General features: G+C 41.0%; 3 protein-coding genes across 9 annotated transcripts in view; all 3 read right to left on the bottom strand.

The window, feature by feature from the left end:
* Nucleotides 1-533: 533 nt before the first annotated feature.
* Nucleotides 534-16,095, bottom strand: Gdap2 (ganglioside induced differentiation associated protein 2). 5 transcript variants are annotated; one of them, XM_070277972.1, is made up of 13 exons: nucleotides 15,798-16,095; nucleotides 9,914-9,978; nucleotides 9,696-9,847; nucleotides 9,495-9,637; nucleotides 9,300-9,432; nucleotides 8,653-8,762; nucleotides 8,340-8,594; nucleotides 6,860-6,987; nucleotides 6,698-6,798; nucleotides 2,085-2,238; nucleotides 1,884-2,023; nucleotides 1,615-1,813; nucleotides 534-1,547 (listed from the first exon to the last, which is right to left on the bottom strand). In XM_070277972.1, the coding sequence occupies exons 2-13, from the start codon at nucleotides 9,974-9,976 to the stop codon at nucleotides 1,503-1,505; spliced, it is 1,623 nt and encodes a 540-aa protein (XP_070134073.1). In that variant the 5' UTR covers nucleotides 9,977-9,978; nucleotides 15,798-16,095; the 3' UTR covers nucleotides 534-1,502. The 5 variants fall into 5 exon arrangements, with proteins under 5 accessions (XP_070134073.1, XP_070134074.1, XP_017094223.2 ...); XM_070277973.1 differs by lacking the exons at nucleotides 8,340-8,594; nucleotides 8,653-8,762; nucleotides 9,300-9,432; ... (1 more) ...; nucleotides 9,696-9,847; nucleotides 9,914-9,978 and having other exon boundaries at nucleotides 15,798-16,093; XM_017238734.3 differs by lacking the exons at nucleotides 8,340-8,594; nucleotides 8,653-8,762; nucleotides 9,300-9,432; ... (2 more) ...; nucleotides 9,914-9,978; nucleotides 15,798-16,095 and adding an exon at nucleotides 7,937-8,049.
* A 1,082-nt stretch (nucleotides 16,096-17,177) lies between these two features.
* The window catches only part of LOC108123443 (terminal nucleotidyltransferase 5C), a 42,684-nt gene continuing 35,942 nt past the window's right edge, over nucleotides 17,178-23,919 (bottom strand). For 2 of the 3 annotated variants that reach the window (XM_017238589.3, XM_017238591.3), the window contains one exon: nucleotides 17,178-22,153. In XM_017238589.3, coding sequence (XP_017094078.2) covers nucleotides 20,474-22,153 — 1,680 coding nt within the window. In that variant the 3' untranslated portion in view covers nucleotides 17,178-20,473. Of the gene's footprint in view, nucleotides 22,154-22,224; nucleotides 22,451-23,919 lie in introns of those variants that run through there. The other variant, XM_070278691.1, reaches the window with a different exon arrangement.
* Nucleotides 19,661-20,227, bottom strand: LOC108123445 (uncharacterized). The gene has a single exon (XM_043210292.1). It carries the CDS (start codon nucleotides 20,225-20,227, stop codon nucleotides 19,661-19,663), a length of 567 nt encoding a protein of 188 aa, XP_043066227.1.

Below are 23,919 nucleotides of genomic sequence, written 5' to 3'. Positions count from 1 at the left end.
ATTCCAAAAACTATCTCTCTTTTTTAGGTGTCGCTATTACTCTACTTGATTTCACTTTTTAATTTTTTTAGGTACTAGCCAGGCTGCCGATTGTGGTTCGAGGAAAGCGCATTTGTCATTTATCTAAATTTTTATTTGTTTTGGGTTCTTTTTTTTTTTTTAGTTTTTGTATTGGTTTTTAAATCAATCCCTGAGTGCATTTTACTTTGCATGTAATTGCGTAGTTGCTAAATCAACTGCTGGTGTTGGCTGTGGCTTTTGTCTTTTGGCTCATCAATTGGTTGAGTTAGTGGTGAGTGTGTGGCTCTGTTGTGTGATTATTGCCTGCGAGTGCCATAATTGATTCGACTAATTACAATACCTAGTTTCATTACAAATATATACGAATAGCAGTGGCGTGCTATTGGCTTTGAATCCGGATTACTTTTGAGCGCAAACGGTGCATGGAAGATAAAGGGGACGTGTCTCGAGTTTGGAAAATCTCCTGCGCTTAATCATATCTATATCAAATATCAAAGTTCGAACATTTAACATTCAGTATTCAATAATTATTCGTTAGGTTCTTTATTGGTGTTTCGATTGCTGGGAGGGGCCTTACGGTGAGCTCTAGTAAGTATCTACAAAAGTTATGTATTTGCATGCCCTTCTCTGAGCCGAAAATATATATATATGCTTCTCTACGATATATCATCATTCTCATTCTTTTTTTTTTGTAATTTATTTGGTTTGTATAATTAGTATATAGAGTTATGTATAAATACAATTGAATTATAGTACGTATGTGTGTGTGTATATATCGGGGGATCAAACGGCATACGCTTTAGCTCTAGTATTAATACATTAATAATACAATTTGTAATTGCAAAGATAACTAACAATATGTATATACTTATACATGTATTTATGTATATTTTCATTTCCGTAATCAAGTACAATTTATCAATTTAATATTTATAATAATCTTGTATATCGGTATATGCAGGTTCTCTAATCAAATTTCATTTCGTTCAGCATTGCTAACATTTTTGGTTTCATTTTAATTTATTTTTTTTATATCTTATCCCGTCAACGAGTTCTGTCCTTTCCCCACCCTCACCGTCTCCTACCAATAATCCAACGACTATTTTTAGCGAATTAACAAGGTTTGGTTGTTCTGCCAACTAATTAACTAATTTCCATGCACTTCATAAGAATATCTTACTTTTTTTTCTGCTTTCTATGCCGATTTATCATTTAGCTAATTGGTTTGAGGGGATCGGGCGACCCTGCCACTCCCGTAAAAGTATGCTACACAATGTTCAACAAAACTTGCGGCAAGTCAATCGATAAACGACAACATCGAAAGTTATGCCCAAGTAAACAAATATTACTTATCAAGAAAACAAAATATGTTCTATAAAATCTATAAAAACTTCACAAGTGTGTGTAACTATCTTTAATTATATATAAGTATATGCTATGGTGGCTGTTCACTGTCTCTAGACAGCTACGATGGCCGCCATCTACGAGGCAGTCGGCACAGGATTGAAATAATGCAGGCCATTGGTCTAAAAAAAAATACAAATAATTAAAAAACAAAATAATTTTTATGAAAAATGTATCTCTAGAACTTACCGCCATGTCGTATTCGGTGATGTAGGCGGGAATTTCCAGCTGATCCTTTGTGATAGCCGAGTAGAGATGCTCCACACCCGGCAGCGAATGCACTTTGGCTTTGATGGCTGGCGCCATAAATGTGGTGAACCACCAGGTCATCATTTTAGTCCAGAACGTGGGGTGTACAATGTAGAAGGCCTTCAGGTTTTTCTTGTATCTGATGGTACGAGATAAAGCAAATTACCTTAGTTAAAAAATCATTATAAGATCGGGTTTATAGAACATACTTGTAGGGCAAGACACCGTAGACCTCACGGAGCCAGTGCAGCGATGGATAGTTGCTCGTGGATGTCAGCGTGTGGAAGTATGAGATGACATAGTCTCCTTTAACGATGGGATCCAGTAGCTTAATCAGATAAAGCAAGGCCTAAAAAATAAATATATATTAAAGTGTATATTTTAATATTTATTCAGGAGGTGTAGCGTACCTTCTCAAGGTCAATGTTCTGGGCGGGAAACCATTTTCCACAGAACACAATCACAGGCCGGCCCAGGCGGTCAACACCGCTCTGGTAAAGGCAGCCAATGCCCGAGACCTCCGTCAAGTCTTCCACTTGGGCCCGACGCAATAGACGTTCATACCTAAAAAATAAAACATAAATGAATGAATAGGTTAGTTCTTTTATTTCTAGGAATGATTACTATTTATTTCTAAATATAAATCTTGTACCACAACAATTATGTGGACATACTGAGTGTTGAAATTGGATTGGTTCGATCGATTATTATGTGCGGACACGCAATTTTTTATGTATATTCCATATAAGCATTAAATGACAGCCCGACTGTCTGACAAATCACCTTGGCCGACTGCTTGAAATTCATTTAGCAAAAAGCTCAGAAAGTCATGATTATCTATCTGCCGGGCGAATTATAAATCTGAAAGGCGTGTTAAGCTTATGTTTTAGTTTTATTTACCAGGTGTGCTAAATTCAAGGCAAATGTTTACCAGATAAATGTACAAAAATAGAATGGGATTTAGAGAGACTATAGACTCTACAGAGAGAAATGGGTCAATCTGACTAAAAATGGAAAATAGAAATCTCGATTCAATTGCCCAGGGAATAAGTGCCCGTGAGTCACATACTATTACTCGGCAAATCCATTTGTTTATAAGCCAATTTCCATTCTATTTAGGATTGCAAATGTGTGAAAAGTTGTGCTTAAATGATTAACAACTTTCGACAGCTCACGCCGAAATACAAGATTCATTAGCCAGTTAATTGAACACCTCAGGCCCCAAAGTGACTCAATTTCAGGTGACTTTAAGGGGGAGTTTGGATGGAAGATGTACACACACTAAGTGATGTGATGTTTTGCCGCCTCGTGCCGCAATAAACTCCGGTAGCACCAACCGATAAGCCATTTACGATTGCAGAGCAGCTAATGCAGATAAAAATGTGACGCATTGTGACGCAGTCTTAGCCAAGTTAATCATAATCTTAGCCTCAGTGTTTGCCCAGTTGAAGATACAGATACTATTGCGGATGCGGATTGTGGATTGCGGATTGCGGATGTGAGGTGGTGGGAGAGTGATAGGTGGGTGGTGTTTGTTGCTCCCCAAATGTGATTATCGCGTGAAAAAAACAATGAATTTGCAAGCGCAATGCTAATCCATAGAATAAATCTCACACTTTAACAAGTCAGCGCAGCAGAAAAGTAATAACATTACTATTAGATCACAATTTCTGTCATCCCCAGTGCTACATTGCCTGTTATTATTGTTCACTGGCACGTACTAACGGAAACAAGGCCAGAAAAGGCAATGTTTTATTTTTAAATTCACCAATGCACTGATGGCAGCAGTGGGTTGAAGGTCTGTGGGGTCGGGTGGTGGGTGTTGGGGGCGTTCAATACGATGTCATGGGCAAAAAACTGAATGCAAGGAAATCCAAAAATAGACTTCATATCAGTTCAGAAAGGAAACGAACTTGTCAAATGTGAAAAAAAGTTAATGGCCTGCCCAAAAAGAAAAGATTCGTATGTAATGCACCGCCCTCTACTCACCACCCACCACCCATGACTGACGTCATTAGGGCGCCCCCTAGTTAGGAGCCATTGTTTACTGCAAGAAGGGGTGGCAGGCAATCAGACTCACTCCGTTGAAGGCCTGTCGGCCTCCGTGACTGACACGTTTCAATTTACTCGGAACCGTCTCCGGCTCTAGCTATAGCTCTGGCTCTGGCGGTTCTCTTCCGGCGCCCCTTTATACCCCGAAACCCCATACCTTTCCTCCGGCGTTTCCATTAGCTCATCGGGCAGGACGTCGTTCATGTCGCCCGTGGTCTCCTGCAAGTTGCTGGATCCCAAGTCAATCGACGTCATTCCTTCCAGCATTGTCATAGTTTGTAGTGGGTAGTTGTGGATGTAAAAGTGGTTCTTGTTAGGTGGGTGGCACTGTTCCTTGTTCCCTTTGACTTCGGCCTCCGCCTCTCTGCGCTGCTCTTTGCACAATTACGGTTTATCGATTTTAAGTCAAAATATGTAGAAATTTCAGTTTTATAGCCTTTGCGGATGATTGCCACTTGCGACTTGTTTTCGGACCGATTTCGTATTCAATTGACGCACAAATTGTCTTTCTTCGTTTTCTCGGTTCGCCAAAAAAATAAATGTATAAATAGTTCGGGGTGCTGTCAAATTTTAAAAGTGAATGTGGGCAGCTTGGTGGCCAGACTTTTGCGTTTTGAACGGAAGCCGCGCGTTGAAATGCAAAAATAGTTTTTTTCGCTTGTGCTTTGGGCAGAAAATCGGTGTGCGATTTTATGGATTTATCTCCGATCTATACTATATAGGGATTGGCGCCGCTAGTGGGTTAGATCGATGCACGTCCGTTCGCCGCGAGTTGCGCCTTTCGAATGAGCGGACAATCGGCGAGTTGCGCTCCTCTTGAATGTTTTTCTGCCGCCCCATCTGTGGGTGTGCGCGTGTGTAGGTGCCCCCCAACAGCAGCCCCAAAGGAGAAAAGGGGAGAAACCATAGCGAAGAGCCATTGAGAGAGAGAGAGCGGCGCAGATGGCGACGTCGCCGTGAAAGGAAGGCGAAGAAAGCTCTCATTCTGACTCTTGCAGGCAGAGATGCTCTCTTGCACTGAGAAGAATTTATGCTCAAGAAAATAACTTAAAAAATGACAAAATATAAGCTTGTGTAAATTAAGATCCACACCTCTCAATATCATTTTTTTTAACATTATTTAATTTTTAATATTTACAAAATATATATATATTTCTTTCATTATTCTTTTTCTCTCTCTCTCTTGTACTCTCACTCTTTGAGTTTGCGCCCTTTTGGCTGTTCAATGACATCAGTTACAACACCGATAACACCGAGAGCAAAGACAGTAACGGTAATAACAATAAGCCAAGGACACGCCAACCGCTACTTTATTTACCCAAATGCCAGTTGGCTAAAACAAAACTGTCCAAAAAATGAAATCCGTTCAAATGTTTGCTTTGTCAGTTGAAAGCTAAATGCGCAAAAAACGAACACACACGAATTCTATTTCGGTTCTTCCGTCCAACCCATCCACCCATCCACCCACCCACTGACCCATCACGAAAATAAAACCATGGCAGTTACGCACGCATTCAATGTGCAACATTTCCATCATTCCAGTGGTAAACAAAAAACAATGTGAGTCAAGTGAGTCATGTCCGTGGCCCCAGATTGATTCTAAATAAATGAAGAAGCGGCACAGTAGGGTGCATTCCCCTCTCACGCACTCAAAAAAATTGCAAAACCAGGAAATGGCGCCAACATGTCAACATCCCAACACCCCACCTCACTCCACACACTCGGTTGAATAAATTAAGTTGCCTGTGAGATGTTACATTTAAATGTCTACAAAATGTGCGAACCGGGCATTTGTGCGGTTTCATTCATTGAACTGCAACGGTTCGATATTCTGATTATACTGGAACTGCCACTGGCCGATCCGGTTACCTGCGGATCCCCCACTCGTACCACCCACCTCCCCCACAGCACCTCAGACCCAGTTGTCATTTTAATTATTTTAATTACGAGAATCAACAATATTTTGGCGAGATTCTTAATCGTGTTGACATTTATCATTTTAATGGGGAATTATTTTGAGAAATTCTTTGGCTGAGAGTTTTCCTGAAAGTGTCGTACCCCCAAGGGATTATCTGTACTTTATCGCTAGAGTCTAGAGCTTTTGCCATGGACATTATCTCGGCCATGTGATGGAAAGTAAATATTCATAAATATTAGAGTTGGGTTTTCGCTTCTCACGTAAAATGGAAAAATAAATATTTTGCTTGCCTGAAAAATGCTTTTTAATATTTATACAAATGATTTAAAAGAGTGATAAGGATTCAAAGCTTCTAATTTCAGTGTTTGAACCTTTTAGGATATCTGTGCCCCAAGTGGCTCATAAAAGACAATCAACTCTTATTTTAGACCTGCCCCCGAAAAAGTGGCCACTGACCATCACGCAATTGCTCTTCAATTCGGGGGCGTCATGCAACTTGTGACGCCACCAGGTTTTCCATTCATACGTCATAGGTCAGGCCGTCACTCGGTGAACCCTTAAAGTAATAAAACACTTGCTCTGTCCAATTAGCATTATGCAGGACGATGGCCAAGCACTTTTCCCCACCACACTCCACTTCGGACGCCTTCGATTCAATTTAAGCCCAAAGCCTGAGCTCCTGGATTGCGTGCCACGAGTCTCTAAAATTTCGTCAAGCGCCGGAATTTACATAGAAGGTATAAAGTGAAGGGGGTGCAGAGGAAAGGCATTTGTCAGACGGTTAAGATATTTCCGGCATGCTCTTGTAATAAATACACTGGGCCTGGAGGGCTCCGTTACGAGGTGTTTATTGGAAAGGAGAACAGGGGGGAGCCAAGACCCATTCTGCGTGACTTGCTGGCTATTTTATGAACTGCAGAAGTTCCCACACTCTTGAGTGTAATCTGATATCATAGATAAAGGGTTTGAAGTAGTAAACATAATCCCATTGTGGTTTTCTATTCTCAATTATCTAAAATACTTATTTTGTAAAGTTTTCAGAGAAGCACTCACCTTTCCTGATGCTCGATTCCCTCAACGCCCTCGGATATGACATTCTCATAAACTCCAGCACGTGGACGATCACTTAGCAGATGCTGCCGGTCCAGATCGCGCTAATGAGAATAAAAATCTTTATAAATAAGATGATTCACTTGATAAACAGTTAAGACCCACCTGCAGTTGGGCCTGCAAGCCACTGCTATAGGAATTCAGGCTAAGACCATTCATGTCCCGAGCTCCATACTCCAGATCCGAGCTATTACCCTCCATATCGTGTGGACTTACGTCTGAATCGTCGTCGGCTATAAAGTTTAAAAAAAAATATATAAACATTAGTGATATAGAGTTGCATATATTATAGATTTGTGTTATTTTTACATGAAAATTCAAATGAATTGTTTATCATTTTGAGCTTCTGAGTCTGGTTCAGACTTTAACAATGCGAAATATGAGTTGAACTGAACGACAAGCTCTTCCCAAATGAGACGATAAAGCGAGATGTTAAACGCACGAGCGTTGAGCAAAAAACTGGATGCTGGCCAAGTCCCCGCGCCCGGCTCGCTCTCAGTATTCTCCGCATTTCTCGCGAGAGATAAGCTGATAACTCGACGGCTGTGCGGGACATGATTTAGGCCAAGAAGGAGCTTGGTCAGGCCAACGCACACCCACACACACATTCACGAAATGAGTGACACTCGTTGTGATAAGCGGTCGGTAGACGGCTAAATGAACTAACTTTTTGTTGATTAACTAACGTAATGAGAGTGGGAGTGTCTCTTCTTTCAACAAAGAACTGCGGCTGTAATCAAAAACATTTGTTAATTCAGATTGGATTAAAGGATCAACAAACTAAATGAGGATTTTCTTTCTTAAGCTTTGAAAGATTTTATGCAAATATTTTTGTTTGGTTATTTTATTTTAATTTTATTATTAAGGCCAAACAAATAACAAGCCTTGAATTTATTGGAAATTAATATATTTTACACTAGGGTTTAAAACCAGTTGAAAACAACATTTTTGTACTAAAATCTTTAATTATTTTTTGACTAAAATTATACACTTTATTCCACAAATTTTTTGACGCTAAAAAGTATGCTTCAATTATTTTCAAGAATTTTAAGGCCACCAGCTTTTTGTCACTCTTCACTCGCAGCCATTAGACTAGCAGCCATTAGACTCATTATTCACTTTCGAAATAATTCTATATTATAAACTTTAGTAAATTTTACTATAATCTGCCTTAAAACTTACAAATTAAACAAAAATTATTCACTGAAATAACCGAAATTTAACGATAATTCGCGAACAATCGAATGCAACTACTGGCAAGTGACCCGCACACGACCGCCTTTGCAACGAAACTGAAACCCTAGAAGTGTTTCTTGTCAGTCAACATAGCTGACTAACGAATTTTTGCATATATTCTGTTTCTTTGTTTTTGTTTTCGGTAGACTCAGAACCACTCTAATCTTATCGACAATGGCATGGTATATTCTCCATATGGAGGAATCATTGCCACGATAAGGCACCTTATCATCGACAGCCGATTGATAAGCCGGCACTGAGTAAACAGTGACGAAAGGCAAGTGCACGGAAAACAATAATAAACTTTCACTTAAAAAATGTATAGATTTAATTACAAAATAATACTCACTCTGACGATGCCGCATGTGGACACTGTGCTGGGGATTGCGGATAATGCGTATCTGGCGATCGGGATCCGGATGCTGGGGCTCCCCGAACTCTCCGCCTATATCCTTCGGCAGCTGCCACAGGGCACTGCGCTCCTCCAGCTGATCCCGGGGGAAGTACAGTGGGGCCAGGACCTCATAGGTGCCACGTTCGCTGCTTGCCACGCACAGTATCACAACCTGTAGCGTGCACTTGTCCAGATAGCGGCGAATGGTACCTGTCGATACGAATCTATTAGTCCTCTGATCCTAAAACAATCCATACCCAGTACTCACGCAGGGCAATATGGGCGGCCACGTCCGCTGGAAAGCTTTTCTGGTGGGCACTGATGTTGCACAAAGCGATGGTGTGCAGATTCAGTTCCTTCGCCTTGCACAGGACGTTTCTAAACAGAAGAATATTTTTAAAACATTTTGCACAAACAAATATGGTGTTAGACATACTAATATTAGACCTGGCATAACTCAATTGTAAGGTAAATAGCTATTACTTTTTTTGTTTGCTTAGACAGAGTACTAAAGTGATTTGCAAATGACAGGTCTTGACTAATTTCTGAAAACACGAGCTAAGGCTTAAATCATCAGACTTAAAGCGAAAATTTTAAAAATAATACGAAAAACCTCAAGCTACTATCTTTTAAGACGATGAGCTACAAATATTAATCAGATTTAAACTTTAAAGGAATCATTTTATATTAAGGAAGTGACTAAAAAGTAGATACAAATTTTATTGAAATAAGAATTAAAGCGCAAAACATGAAATGGAAATTAAAACCGGAAAACTTGGACTATTTAGCGGTAAGTAGGTAGAACTTCCAGCTCTATAAGACTGCAGTCTAACAAACACATGATAAATTAATTTATTTATACTTATTATTAGTTGATTGTTTTTCTTATATATACATATATTAGAGATATATTACCTGTAACAACAATGCAAAGTGTTTTCAGCCGCCGTCTTGAACTTCTCCCTGTACACAGGTGCCACAGTATGCAGCACATATTTAGCGGGCAGATTGTATCCACGCGTGATGCGCACATCCCCAGTGCGGCACTCTAAAAAATCAAATAGTTAGATACAATATCTGTATAATATATATTTTAACACCAGATCTTACCCTTCACAGTAGTGCTCAGCTCCTCTCGTAGCTGGTTTCCAGCCACGGCGAAGATGCGCTCCGATATGCTATTGCTTTCAGTCAGAGTCTCATCGCTGGTATTTGTGATGGCGTCCACCTCCAACGTGGTCATGTCACCATCCCTAAAATATTTTTTAAAATTAATAAATTGTTTAAGAAAATAAAAAAATAAACACTTACCAAATTATAAAGCGATTGTTGACATCTTTGGAGAGAGGAAACGGACTGCGATTGTGCCGGGGTCCGCCCAAACTCGAATAGTCCGTGATCGGCAGCCGTGTGTCTGTTTTCTGTGAGCCACCCCAGGTGGCCAGGTTGTCCAGTTTGATGAGCTAAAAACAAGCAATCATTAATATAAATCATTTTCTTAAAAAAAAAAAAAAAAACAAAACACTTACACATGAGTTGGAGCTGGATTCGAATGCCTTGAAGTCCACATTTGAGTTCGTGTCGAGACGCATTGCTCTGGGGATGGGAAAATTTAAAAACAAATTAGTTAAAATCTTCGCTAAAAAAAAGCTAGTGAGTCATGTCAGTGAATGAGAGATCTGTCCACCACCGGCCGTATTTAGTTAGCCTCCAAACACAACCTGTTCTTTGTACTGATTTTGGCAAGAGCCATTTCCATTGAGGTCGGGAGTTCTGTTTACAATCAACTCTTTTTTTTACTGGCCAGAGCCAGTTTCAACTCGAACAATCTCGTGTCCGAATACAGGTGTATATAAGTTATCGTTAGCCGCTGAGAACTCTGCACATGAATCACGAATGAAGCCAGCAGACACCTTGATTTTTCTCAAAAATAAAAAGCTGATCCAAAGCTAAAGGGTAGTGAATGAAAACTATAAATATTTACTTTCTAATTGTCATCGTTAGATGTCATCACGTAGACGGAAGATCTTAATTCGCGGGTAAACACAAAAAAAATAAGACGCTGGCAGGGAACAATCTGAGATCCCATTCCATTGTGGCGGGTGTGAGTGCGAACCGAGGCTGGAGAATATTGTCAGATACAAAAGGGCTTTTACATTCTGGCCGTCTCCCGCCCAGCATCCGCTCCAGCCTGCACGCTCCGCATGTGCGTCACAAGCCGAGTGAAAGGTGAAAAACAAAAGCAACAAAATAGCAAATAGTTTCGGGCTAAAAAAAAAACCAGGTAAAATGTGCAAACTGCAGCTGCGCTCTTAATTGCCATATCGGCTTGAAAGGGGCTGCCACCACGCCCACCAGTTGAACCCAGCGCCCTTTAACCTTTACAACAAAAACCTAAAGCCTAAAACAAAGCCGGATGCCAAGACGCTGTGACCTGAATTGGCTTTTCGCCCGGGGTATTAAACCTACATATATGTGTATGTTCTATAGAGCCGAGCGGATCGTATTGTTATGGATATGTGTCAAGTGATTCTGTGTTATCAGAATAAGAAAAACTTTCCATAGACCTATTATACCTCCCAGCAGTTGAGTAAACATGGCGGATTTGAAGGCTATGGAGTGGGCGATATCTTTTAGAGGTTTCAATCATACAATTAATATTTTACTATCTATTTTTAAGCTTTTAATAAAAATGTTTACATTATAATCAATAATAAACACTCAGAAAGATCAGGAAGGTGACGAGCTTCAGGCATGACGTCTATCAGGTTGAATGGGCATTATCTTTCAGAGGTTTCAATTATACTTCAATATATACTTATAATACAAATATTTTTATTAAAATCAAAATTAACGTTTCAGGAACGTAACGAATTCCAGGCATGAAAGCTATGGAGTGGGCGTTATCTCATAGAGGTTTAAATCATACTATGAATATATATCTATCTCATCTCAAGCTTTAATATAAATATTTGCATTAAATACAAAAATAAACACTGGTATAATCTAGGAAGGTGACAAATTACGAAATATTTACATTAAAATGAATAAAACACTAGGGAATTTCAGGAATGAGACGAATTGGAGGCATAAAAGCTATAGAGTGGGCTTTATCTTTTAGAGATTTCAATGTTACCATAAATATATAAACTGATCTTAAGCTTCAAATTAATATATTTACATTAAAATCAATAACAAACACTGGTATAATCTAGGATAGTGACGAATTCCAGGCATTTTATAATAAACCGTGAGATTAAAAAAGCTCCAAGAATTTTAATAATCTTTATAGACATTTTAAATGAGATCACAAGTCAGATAAGATTATAAAATGTTGTAAACTCAGAACCAGATACATACTTTTGTATATACGAACTACCCATCAGAACATTCCATACACAGTACATTCAATTCAAATCGTCATTCCAATTGCCATATTATTGAGTAAATAACAATTAGCCAAACATTTAAATGTTCCTAATGGATCACCGAAGAAAGCGGTAGAGCGGGGAGAGGCGTTACGTGATCGGTCTTACATAAGATTGGCTTGGCTTGGCCCCTGCGGGCTAGATTCTCGATTCGACAGACACCCTGTATACAAGTCCGACTGGTCTGCCCGGCAATCAATTTAACAAATATTTTACAGCTTATTTACTTAACGCTTTTTGCCATTATTTTGCTTTATTCTAGAGAATAATACACTACGGCTAACAGAAAACCAAATGACGTCTCAACCGAGTTGGACTTTTGATTAGATTCCAACGCCGCCCACTGCCAGGCTGACTTGGCTATAACCGCTTGTCTCACGTTTGTCGAGAAATAAATAAACAAAGTGCCACTGCCTTGATGCACTCAAAAAAAATACCAGTAATTTAAAGGAAGATCTTACACCTTTTAGAGTCATTTGATTAATGCGTTTTAGCTTTCTTGCTTTATTTTAAAACAAAGTGTTAACACATGTTTCAAGTTGATAAGATTTTAAGATAAAATCAATTTTTGTTTTTAAATCTTGTTGGTTGAGACCTCTCTCCAAGTGTAAATCTGTTAGTGCTTCTGGAAGATATGCTTTTAAGCTGCAACGTGCGGTGCCACTGTGGCAGCCAAGTGGCGGCCCGGCTTCTGGCTGATAACTGGCTCTCCAGCAATTCCCCGGATTGCATTGCACTATGAGCAATCACGGCTAGAAACAGACCCTAGCCCCCGTTTCCAACTGGCCCTTGGGCTCTGGCACATGTGCTTCTCTGCCTTCTGCCTCCGAAGGCCTCGCCTTGATTCGTCTTGCCAGTTGGCGTGCCCGAGTCAATTACATTATTTCAACTGTGCTGCATGACATGATTTCTGTCGTCTCCCGTGGAGATAAAGGTGGGCTGGAATCCATATACTGGGCAAAATATTGATGCAGTAATACAAGTATTTTGCAAAAAACCAAGTCAGCCTTGGATGAGTAATTGAAATCTTGTTCTTATAATCAGGTTGATACCTTTATTCTAAGAGTATTTACTTGTTTATACCGCCTCCACTTACAATCCACCGCCCACCGCCCACCTGAATTGCATGTATGGGAATTGGTTTCGGAGGCTCTTGACGCGACTCCCCAGTTCTCATTTTTGGCAGCAAACTTTGTTTACGCTACACGCTCAATCCGCCAAACTGTTGCATAATAAATGCGAAATTGTCGCCCACATGCCAAGGCCTCGGCATCGAGCTGGGCATGTTCCCAAAAAGCCCAAAAACAAGAAAAAAAACTTGGCTTTTGTTGCCGTCGTGGGGCATGTTAAACTACAGGAGGAGCACCCGGCCAGAAGTACTACATAGTGGCAGCAAATCCAACCGGGCTGCGCTTGGCACGGAACGAAACGTAATACGGAATCGGAGGTAAAGTAACTTAGTCCCCATACAGGCTTCTGTACTTCTCCTCCATACATGGGTGATATTAAGTATACGTATATTACGTATACGCCTTGTGGTATATGTGAGTGGTGCAGGTTGTTGGCATTGTCCCTTGCCTTTTGATCTCTGGCCCCGAGAACAGGGCCCACGAACAAAAACAAACCCAGTGGCAGTGGCAGTACCAGTCGGGAAGCGGTCCGCGATTTGTGTATCTTTGGAATTCAGCGTCAAGTCACCAACGTCCAAATATTTGTTGTTTATATTTATTTCGGATGCGTCATAGCCGTGGCCCAGCCCGGCCTCGACTGTTGGCCATGTTTGGCTTTGTAGCGTTCTTCCAATCATTAGCCCGCTTGCCGATTCTCCGCTTGGAGCCCCCGTCACTGACGTCACCATCTCATCCGAAACTAATTTGAAATAAAAAAAAAAACACAAGCCATTGTTAACCAAACGAGTAAATTGCAGCCATTTTCCGACATTTTCCGAGCCACATTATCTCGAAACTAAATTGTGTCAAATTGTCGTCTCCCCCGAATGCTAATTATAATTCGCAGCAGTTCCACAATATTGACACAGGACTATCCAGTACTATCTGTTTGGAGAACCTCCACTTGCACTTGTATAATATAATGGCAACTGCTGGAGCATTAAATGAATGGCCACATACTTTGCTTTGGCATGTTTTCGTATAATTGTTCCATTTCGGTTATTGCCGCTGTCGTGCTCGGCCAGCTAGCTCCAATGACCCCAATAAGCTGGCCAAACAATAACTCCCAATGTTATGCCAAATGGCTGGGGAAATTACATTTCTATTAAGAAAATTCCTCATACATATGTACGCATATCGAATAGCGGCGGGAATTATTAAAACGCTTATTAATATTTGTCAGTTGCGGAGTGGGAGTGGAATGATATTTCTGGCACTGTGGGGCAAATTATCTCAAAATATATATTCTAGTTAGCTTTTTTTTTTAGGGCACTGCAGTTATGGTGGGTATTTTGAATAGTTAACAACCTTTCAGAAAGTTAAACATCAATTTTCCTTTTTTTTGCCAATTACTCTGCCCATTGTGATTGCTCGGTTGTTGTCTCAAAGCAATTTCAATATGGCTTGATAATTGAGCTGCAGTTCGAGTTGCTTCCAGGGGGAGGGGGCGTGCTATTGCAGGGTGGTTTTGGCAATTAACTGTGGGCCTCGGAGGGATTCAAAGCCAACATTCCATGGCCGGAAACCCACGCAGCTGGCCGGCAGCAGTGGAGCGATGAATTCGGATTGATGGACTGCAGTCATATTTGGTATTCAGAACACGGAAATTCAAGGAAAATCCGCAGAAGAAGAACCTGGCTCAATCAAAATGCTATGCCCCGCACTTATTAATGTATTTTTCGTATAAATTTCTAATGCATTCGTAACCAATGTTGCAGCACGTACAAAGCACAACGGAAAATGGCTAAAACCCAACCAGAGAAGGGGCTGTGGACTGTGGGCTGTGGGGGCTTTGGAAAGTGCTTCGAGGTAAATGTTGTCAGTGGATAAACCTGTCACTAAATGAACTTTACGCCACCCACATCAGAAACTTCTACCAACTCGCTATTAAGCTCAAATCATAAATAATTAGTGCCTACACTGGGAAATATTTCAATGGATATTTCACTAACAACTTGTTAAGTTGCAAGTACGAAGTATTATATTTTTTGTTCTGAATGTTTGTCCAATACTTTAGCACTCTTTTCTGGGAATCACTTTTTCAATTGCACATTCCTACTCGTTAATTATCGTATCTGTGGGATTGTTATAATCCCAACTTTTAGATAAATAAGTAAGTTTCTTTGTATGTAGTTCTCTCGTGCGCCACCACCACCCCTTTGCGGTCACCCCCTCTGCGGAGCTGAGAATTGGAAGTTGCACAAGCTCGGCTCTTGAAGGTTATTCCACTTTTTTTTTTTACCTATTTTTTTTTTTGTTTTTTGTTGGAACCATCGTATTCAAAATCTTTGAGTGTGTGCGCGTGTCCCCGTAATTGCCTCTGTATGTTTGTCTGTGTGGGTGGGTGGTGTATTTATATTCACCCTATCGTTGTCAAAGAACGCTTTCTGCTTTCCACAAAATAAAATCAAAATACTGGTTATTGTATAATCGGGAATTTAGGTGGCAATTAGCTGGCCTCGTTTTCAAAAATGCACATACACCGTTTTTTCGAAAAGAAAACACCACAAGACTGACTGACACTCACACGCTGATACGACACTCGTATACCGTTAAGCGGGTAAAAACAGGGGGGGGGGGCCTGCGAGCGGGCGGTGGGTGGTGGGGGGGGTGAGATAAAAAGAAAACGCGGTAGTTGGTTGACGGTGGTAGGCGCGGCGGTGCTTCAGGTAAGCTTCTCTCTGTGTGGGTGAGTCGGTAAATATATGTAAGTGTATATGTATGTATGTATGTGTAAAGCTAGCGTGTGTAGTACTGCGGGGCACGTGTAACAATGTGTGTGTATTTGCAATCCAAACTTTACGGGCTTTACGCACTCGCTGTGTCAATCAATGAATCAAACTCGAACTCCACTCTCAACTGGCTGGTATCACTCGGTTTTGTTTTCCTTTTTTGTTATTCGGGTCTACTGATTTTTTGGTCTTTTTGTTAAACAAACTCGTTTAGTAACAACTTCACTTTGTGCACTGTCTTTTTGGCTGATGTGTCTGTGTGGGTGTGTGTTTATGTCCGTGTGTTTTGTGTGTTGCAAGTTTCTGTGGCTCTTGGCTTAAACCGAATCGCTTTTCTCGGCCACCTCTCGTCTGTAATTCGCGTTCGACAGTGAAGCAAACGAAAGCTTTCGGGCCAGCTTTAAACTTTCAGTAATTGGCCAGTGTGAACGCTGTTTAAGCCAACAAAAATCCGTTATTTTTATCTTACTATTATAAAAATATTTTTGAAATTGTAATAATATTATTTCTTACAATTTGTATTAATTTTTAGATTAGTTTTAATTCTTGTATTATAAAAATACTAATAATATACTTTCATAACAGAATTACTTCCGGCCGCCATTTTCTGAATGGATGGCAACGTTGAGAAGCGCCCAGACAAAAGCTGACTGCTCTGAAACCCTTAGCCCTCGTTCAAAAGCAATGGCGCGTATACGTAATATTTGAAAAACTCTTCAAACTGAATACAATCTAACGATTTTCATTGATATTGGCTAAGAAGCTAAGCCTGGTCTATTCAGGCAATTAATTGTATGCTTTAGGCCATTGATGGCTCATCTGCATACGCGTGTACATGTTATCTATTTTTGGCATGCTTAGTAACTGGACAGGCACGCGAAAAACTCTTCGGGCCATTAACAAGCTAATCAAAATGCATAAATCACCAATATCCAAGACGCCAACTACAAAGTCTCTGTGCCGCAACGGATAGCCATTCACTTGCGGCCGAATCTTGTACATATATTTGTCATATTTCCAACCTATCAACGACTTCATGGACCCGGTCCGGGTCATATAACATGGTGGCTAGACGACTGCAATTGGCAGAAAACAAAAATCCAAATTATACAATTACCCAAAAACAAATGCGAATTAAATTGTAAAAGAAGCAAAAAGTGAAACCAGCAAGCGAAAGCCATCGCAGCTGTAGCTGTAGCTGTAGCTGTTAGATGGGAAGATGAAGTTGTAGCCCCAAGATCCAGCTGAAGTCGAGGTTGAGGTTTTTTTTTATGCGAAGATGCACTTTTGTCCCAGTCCGAGACACCTCTCTCATAATCGGATGGCCGCGGCAGATGTTAGCCATAAAATTGGAAAGGAGGAAACTGTTGGAATGACCAGCCAACTGGTTATATGGCCAACGATAGCCAAACAATCTTCTGGTGCCCAATGACCAATTAATATCAAAATAAAACAATCGACAGATTTATAATTTTTGTTTTTTATATTTTTTTGTATTTTTCGTCGGTTTTATACTTTTTAGGTATTTTTGTTTGTTTTTATTGAAATTCCTTAGATCGCAAGAAGCGCACAGAAGTAATATGTATGGTAATTGTTGTATATGGTATAGATATAGATACATTATTATTATTATCATTTATATATAATGTAATAAGTAATATTTATAATTTTTTCTTGTGTGTTGTGTTGTGTTGTGTGTGTGTGTGTGTTGTTTGGGTGTATGGGCAATGTGTGTGTCAGTGTTTCAATGTGTGGGTATGTTGGTATAATAATTAGATATACGTTATTAAGTATATATTATATACAAATCTCAATGGATTGTTGATTGATTTGCTTGAATTTACAATTATATCTGGTATCTGGTATCTGTATCTGTAGATTTGTATAAATTTAAGATTACACGCTAGAGATATTTCAAAAAATGTCCACTCTCTACAGGCTTATCCGACTAAACATACATTCTAAATAATATATATATGTGTATATATCTATATATTTTATTGTATTGTATTGTATTGGTTTTGTAAAAACACAAACCGCCTATTTTGGGGACCCAAATAAAAAATAAACCATTCTTGCATCCTTCTGATAGACTTTTCACTTTCATTATTATTTTTTAAAAGATTTTTTTTTTGTGATTTTTTTTTTGGCTTAGATTTTGATTCAGTTTAGTTGCGGTTTCAGTTTCAGTTTCAGGTTTTCTCGTTTTTTTAATGTTTGCACTAAGTAAAATGTATTGCGAACTATTCGGCCCGATCCCTCGCGGGGGAGGACTGGGCGAACAATTCGCAAATTGGAATACATTGGCTTTGGACCTTGTCGAATATGCATATAGATAATCTGGATATATACACATACATACAGCGTACATCGTACATTGTACATCGTGGATTATGTCACAATGTTTAAACTAAAGTTAATACATAAATTCAAAACACAAGTTCAAGGTTAACATTATACAAAAGTGTGTGTGTGTTGGGTTAGGGGGTGTGTGTGTTTAAAGTTTAAACAATTCTTAAAGTTTTCAAAGAATGCACGCGGAGAGGAAACATCATCGTCATTGTCATCATCATCATCATCATTATCATCGTCATCAAATCTTTTGTGGACCTTTTGTCTTTCATTTCTTGTAGATACATAAATATATATATATATGCCTTTATACTATAAATATATATATCGTATATATTTGTTACATATTTTTTTTTTATTTTTTGTTGCAATTGCAAAAAATAGAAGACTTACACATAAAGCATTCATATATTTTATCATTTTTTTTTTTGTTTCTTGATTTGTTTGTAGCATTCATTTTTTGTTTTATAAATATTTTTGTTTAGTTTGTATATCAGTTAATCATTCATAAGTTATCACCCATCGGAATTCATTCTTCTCTTCAAACAATCAATCAATCAATCAATCATTCACCGAAAATATTCTACAAAATATGACAGCTCTTTAGAGATTTGTTTTAGACATTTAGTATATAATTTTAGATATTTTTTTGTTTGTGATTTGAATTTCATTGAGCAACTCGTCCTCCTCCGACCTCTACTACAGTTCCATTTGACTAATATTTACATATTATCGTATCATTTTGTCGCCTCAGCCTGCAATTAGATAGTTGCTTGGAATTCCTAGACCCAAAAGGTCAATTCATAATTAACAGGCTATATCATATACATATACAGTACTAATTTTTTTTTGTTTCTCTGGGTGAGTGTCTGTTTGTTTATTAAAAAAAAAAATAGATTACAATGTCTATGGATGAAATATTACAACACTTGGTACTTCGGGGGGTTTTTTGGGGGGTTAGTTTATTACAAAAAAAATTGAGGAAAGTTGGAAAAGATGGAAACGCTGTTGGACCGAGCAAACAGAACAAATTTTGGCATTACACTACATTACTTTTTCTCTCAAAGGTCTTACAAATCATAATTTTGTCCTCTCTATATAGCTATATAGCTAGTCCTGGCAATGACTCCAGTGAGCAGGGGGTAAAGTATAATATCCTTGATCAGGCTGCATTGTACTTCTCACTTGATTTGAAGATTTCAGATTTTAGATTTCAGTTTTAAGATTCAGATTAAGATTCATGCATTGGGTGGATTAATCAAATATTTCAAAATTACATTCTTTTGGGGGTGTCGCTGGGAAAGCAACTGTAGCCGTCTCGGGTTCGATATGATTAAGTTACAATACAGATTATTAAAGTAGGAGCGCGTGTGGTTGGGTCGTGGAAAGTTTACAGTCGCCTGTCACATTGATGAATATATCGTAGTGGAATCGTATATATATATAGAAAAGGAAACGGGTAGGTAGAGCTCCGATCAGGCTGATAACAAAGCAAAGTGGAAGCTAACCGAATGATAAATGAATCGAAACAGTAATCGAAAGGTACCCAGGGGCAAGGTAATCCACCAATGATCCGATCCGATCTGATCCTCCCCTTATTTCCTTGGCTGATGAAGTTGCTTCTTGGGCTTTTTGGGCTGTCCTTGCTGCTTCTGATGATCCTGTTCTAGTTGGTGTTGCTCCTGCTGTTGCTCGGTCACGTTGAGGTAGGAGTCCTTGCCCAGCAGCAGTACACTGGGCGCTGAGCCGTCGTGCGGATAGAAGTACGCGAACTGGCCGCTGTAGGTGCCCGCCGCCGCCGTCTTCCTGCCACCATCCTCCTCCGGCAGGTTGTAGTAGACGGGCACACCGCTGATCTGCTGAGGTGTCAGCACCAAGCTGCCAGTGACTCCTCCTACGAGAGTGGCTGCCGGGGCCGGGGCCGGAGCCGAGGCCAGACCTCCTCCTCCTCCTGCGCCTACAACTTCTCCTCCTCCTCCTCCATCTTCTCCTAATTTTGATGACTGTTTCTGATCGATTCTGGTAGTTGCTCCTCCGCCCGTCCTCAAAGTCCTTGTCATGGTTGTGGTTTTAGCTGCTCTTCTTGCTGACGCGGTGGCCTCCGCTTGATGGGCTTCTGCTTCTCGTGCCACCTCCTCGCCTCGTCCTTGGGTCTTGCCCATGTCCTTCTTCTTCCTGGAGCTAGTTGCGGGTCTAGTTGTCTGATTTCTGACTTGGGTGTCGGGTGCTGATTCGGATTCTAGTTCTGATTCAGATGGTGATGGTGATAATGACGGTGGTTGTGGGATTAGTGGTGCTGTGTCTATAGGTGGTTCAGTTTCAGCCGAAAGCACAGATCCCCATGCATTCTGCTGATGCTGATTCTGATGATGATGATGATGATGTTGATGCGGCTGCTGCTGCTCCAATCACGTGCTCAGCCAGGTGGAGTTGCACGTGCAGATGGTGCTGGGGATCACAGGTGCATAGTAGACGCCGTTGGCGTAGATGAGTCCCGGCGGACCGGCCTGTATCTGTATGGTCTGCGGGCCGGCTGCCGCCGACTGGTCCGCGCTGCTCGTGCAGCAAACGGCAGCGGGAGCGGCCTGTTGCACGTAGATGGTCTGCGCCTGGGCCGTTGGCGGCGCCTGCGAGACCAAGGTCAGTGTGGTGGCCGGCTGCGGCTGCTGTTGCTGCTGTTGCGCCTGTGTTTGTTGTTGCGCTTGCTGCGCGGGGTCCAGGAACTGATGCTGATGCTGACGGTGATGTGGATGATGTTGTTGTTGCTGCTGCTGCTGTTGCTGCTGCTGCTGTTGTTGTTGTTGGTGTTGATGCTGTTGCTGTTGCTGGTACTGCTCCTGGGCGTGCTGCTGCTGTTGCTTCTCCTGCTTGTTGAAGAGCACCTGGGCGGCCAGCGACTGGATTAAGTGGAGGGTCTGACGTCGTTCGTGGCCCATCAGGCAGACGGTCGACATCTCGACCACCTCGCGTAAATGCATCAGGTACTGATACTGCAACGGCTCCTCATCGACCCCCCAGAAATGGTTACGCAAATAGGCCTCCAGCTTGATGGTCTGCGTATTGATGTCCGGGAAATCGATGAAGAACCGCGAGCACATGTACCGCTCCAAGGTCTTGATGAGCTGCGAGTCGACGGCCTTGTAGTTACGCACCAATAGATTGCAGTACTTGAGCAGGCCGCCGCCTCGTATCTCCTCCGGCTGACGCGTTGAGATCAGTTTCTTTTGCAAGTGGTAGAGTGCCTCCTGGAAGTCGCCGTACACCGATTCGCCGACCACCGTCGGATAGAAGTTCTCCGATATGGGTAGTGCGGCACAGTCGTAGAAGAGTAGCAGCGAATCGAGCACGATCTGGAACGAATCGACCGAGAACTCAAACTGCCGCCGCATCGTGTCCACGAACTTCAGCTCGACGTTCTTGTGGCCGGGCGAGTTGCCCAGCGAGATGAGCGACCAGCGATCGCCGTCATTGTTGTTGTTCACCTTCACCATTTTGCCGACATAGGCCTCCTTGAGGGAGCACGTGTAGATGCGACGCTTGCACACGCCCTCGGGCATCAGGTCCAGGAGCGTATTGAGCACGGCGACCTTGACCCGATCGAACACCCTCGGGGAACTGAGCTCGATGGCGAATATCAGGTCGAGGTCGTTGTACGGCTGATCCTCGCTGGCTAAAACATGACTAGCTGCCCCGCCATTGAGACGGATGTCCTTAACTAACACCCCGGCGCCGCCGGCATTCACTTCCGCCTCCAGCTTGCGCCGCACCAGATTCACCAGATCCTTGAGCGTCACCTCCAGTGTGGGGAAGTTGCCGCGTCCGTGGATGGCCACCTTCTCGTCCATCACGTTGTGCAGCTTGCTAACCTGCTCGAACGAGAGCACGGCCAATCGTTGCGTCCCCCCGGTATCCACGCTCTCCAGCGATCCATGGTCCGAGGTGGAGGCAATCGATGAGCCGGAGCTCGGTGATGGTGGCGGTGTCTCAGTGCCGCCATCCGAGTGGAAGCCATCATCGATCTGGTATACGTCCATTCTGTTGCTGCGCTGTTGATGATATAACGGTTCGGCTCCGTCTAGTGTCCCGCACTATAATTGGAGAGAAGAAAGGATACTAGTTAGTACAAAGGATTATAACTTATGATGATGTGACTATATACCTAGTATATTATATATATATGGTATAGGACTTATTATGTTTGTTTGATCTTCTGTTAGTTCTTGTGGGTTAGACTACCATCGTCTATGTCTTTGGTGGCTATGTAGGACTATGGACTATGTAGTGGCTGCTCCAGACCGAACTTAGTATTTGGAATTTTGGGTGGAGGTGGAAATGTCTGAGTCAACGAATGAAATCTGGCTAAAAAGCAACTGTCTGATTGAATTCAAAAGGCCATGTGAGTTTCTCCAAAAACGGTAGTTGACGGGGAGATCTATAGAATCGAGTCTAGACTTCTAGATGTTTTGTTTTTTTTCTTCCAATGTCATTTTCCACCCTGGGGCTTCTTCTAATTAATTAATTTGCTTTAAATTTGCTGTTAAAATTGTCGGTGTCTGTGGCGCAGCCTACACACCACCAAGTTCTGCGCCATTTATTGTTTTTTTTTTTTATTTTTTGGCATCATATTCAATTGAATCTCATCGGATCGAAAGTTCCGCGTTGTTATCTTGGCTGGTTGTTGGCTCTCTATATGGCACATACTACTATACACTCCTCCCCAATATATAATACAATCGCCTTCTGTTTTTGTGCCACTGTTATAGCCGAGGGGCTATTATATCGTTTAGCTCTATCTCTTGTATAAGTTTTATCTCCCCGGTAGTGGCTGAAAGTATGTGTGTGTGAGTTTTGGGTTCTCTCTCTCTATTTTTTTTTTTTTATCATTTTGTTTGTGCGTTCACGAAATAAAAGCAAAAACAAAAAAATAGAAAGAATTAATTTTCTGGCCGCCACCACACTAAAAAAATATATCTATGTATATAGTATAGTGTATATATATATATATTGTGCCGCCAAGAGCAACGATTAGGGAATTAGGAGAACTGAGGAAGGCACTTTACCATTCAAATGGATTCTTCTGCATGATTCACAGCCAGCAAGTTAGTTAACCCCCGAGAATATGCCAGCCGGGCCGCCGACCTGCCCGATTTGCACAAGTCAGTACGTCGGTACGTCAGTACTTTTCATGCAAATCAAGACGAAGGCTCTTCTATTAAATATTATTCACACGCCAACACAAAAAATCAGAGAAAAACAGTGCTGCCAAAAGCTATAGCTGGAAGATCAGGTGCTACAAGACATAGACCTCTGATGCAAAAAAAATATATAGTATAGAAAGTGTACTTATCGCACTTTGCAACTTCCTGAAGATAACGATTCCAGACTTGTTACTTTTTTTTGGATGGAATTTCACCATTATTATAGGGCTATTTTAAAGCAAACTTAGAGAGGTATGATATTTTTAAGAAGCTAAAATAAAGCCAACACTGACAAAGTGGGAGACCCCTATTGCATTAATTTGTGCTTAGTTTTCGTGTGAATTGGGTAATATATAACTAAATTTAAGTTCGGCTTCGGCTATGGGGTTAGTTTGCATCTTGGGAACTGCCGCGTGGCTGGGTTCACACTTCTAGAAGGGGTCTCGGGTCTCATACAGAGAGTAGAGTATAGTCTCCTTCCAGATTCTTCTCGACAATTAAATGTTTTTTTTTTATTTTTATTTTTTTTATAAATTTTTCTATTGACGTCCGGACCTAGACCACAAATTGTGGCTGTCATAGCAATTTTAAATGTATTTATTTTAATTGTTTCAACTGCATTCTCATGAGGCCTTCCTGGGGGGACAACTTTCTAG

Source organism: Drosophila bipectinata, chromosome 2R (genome assembly GCF_030179905.1).
Source record: "Drosophila bipectinata strain 14024-0381.07 chromosome 2R, DbipHiC1v2, whole genome shotgun sequence".
Classification (NCBI taxonomy): Eukaryota; Metazoa; Arthropoda; class Insecta; order Diptera; family Drosophilidae; genus Drosophila; species Drosophila bipectinata.
The sequence above is the reverse complement of the archived record's forward strand: the minus strand, read 5'-3'. Positions and strand labels throughout refer to the sequence as shown.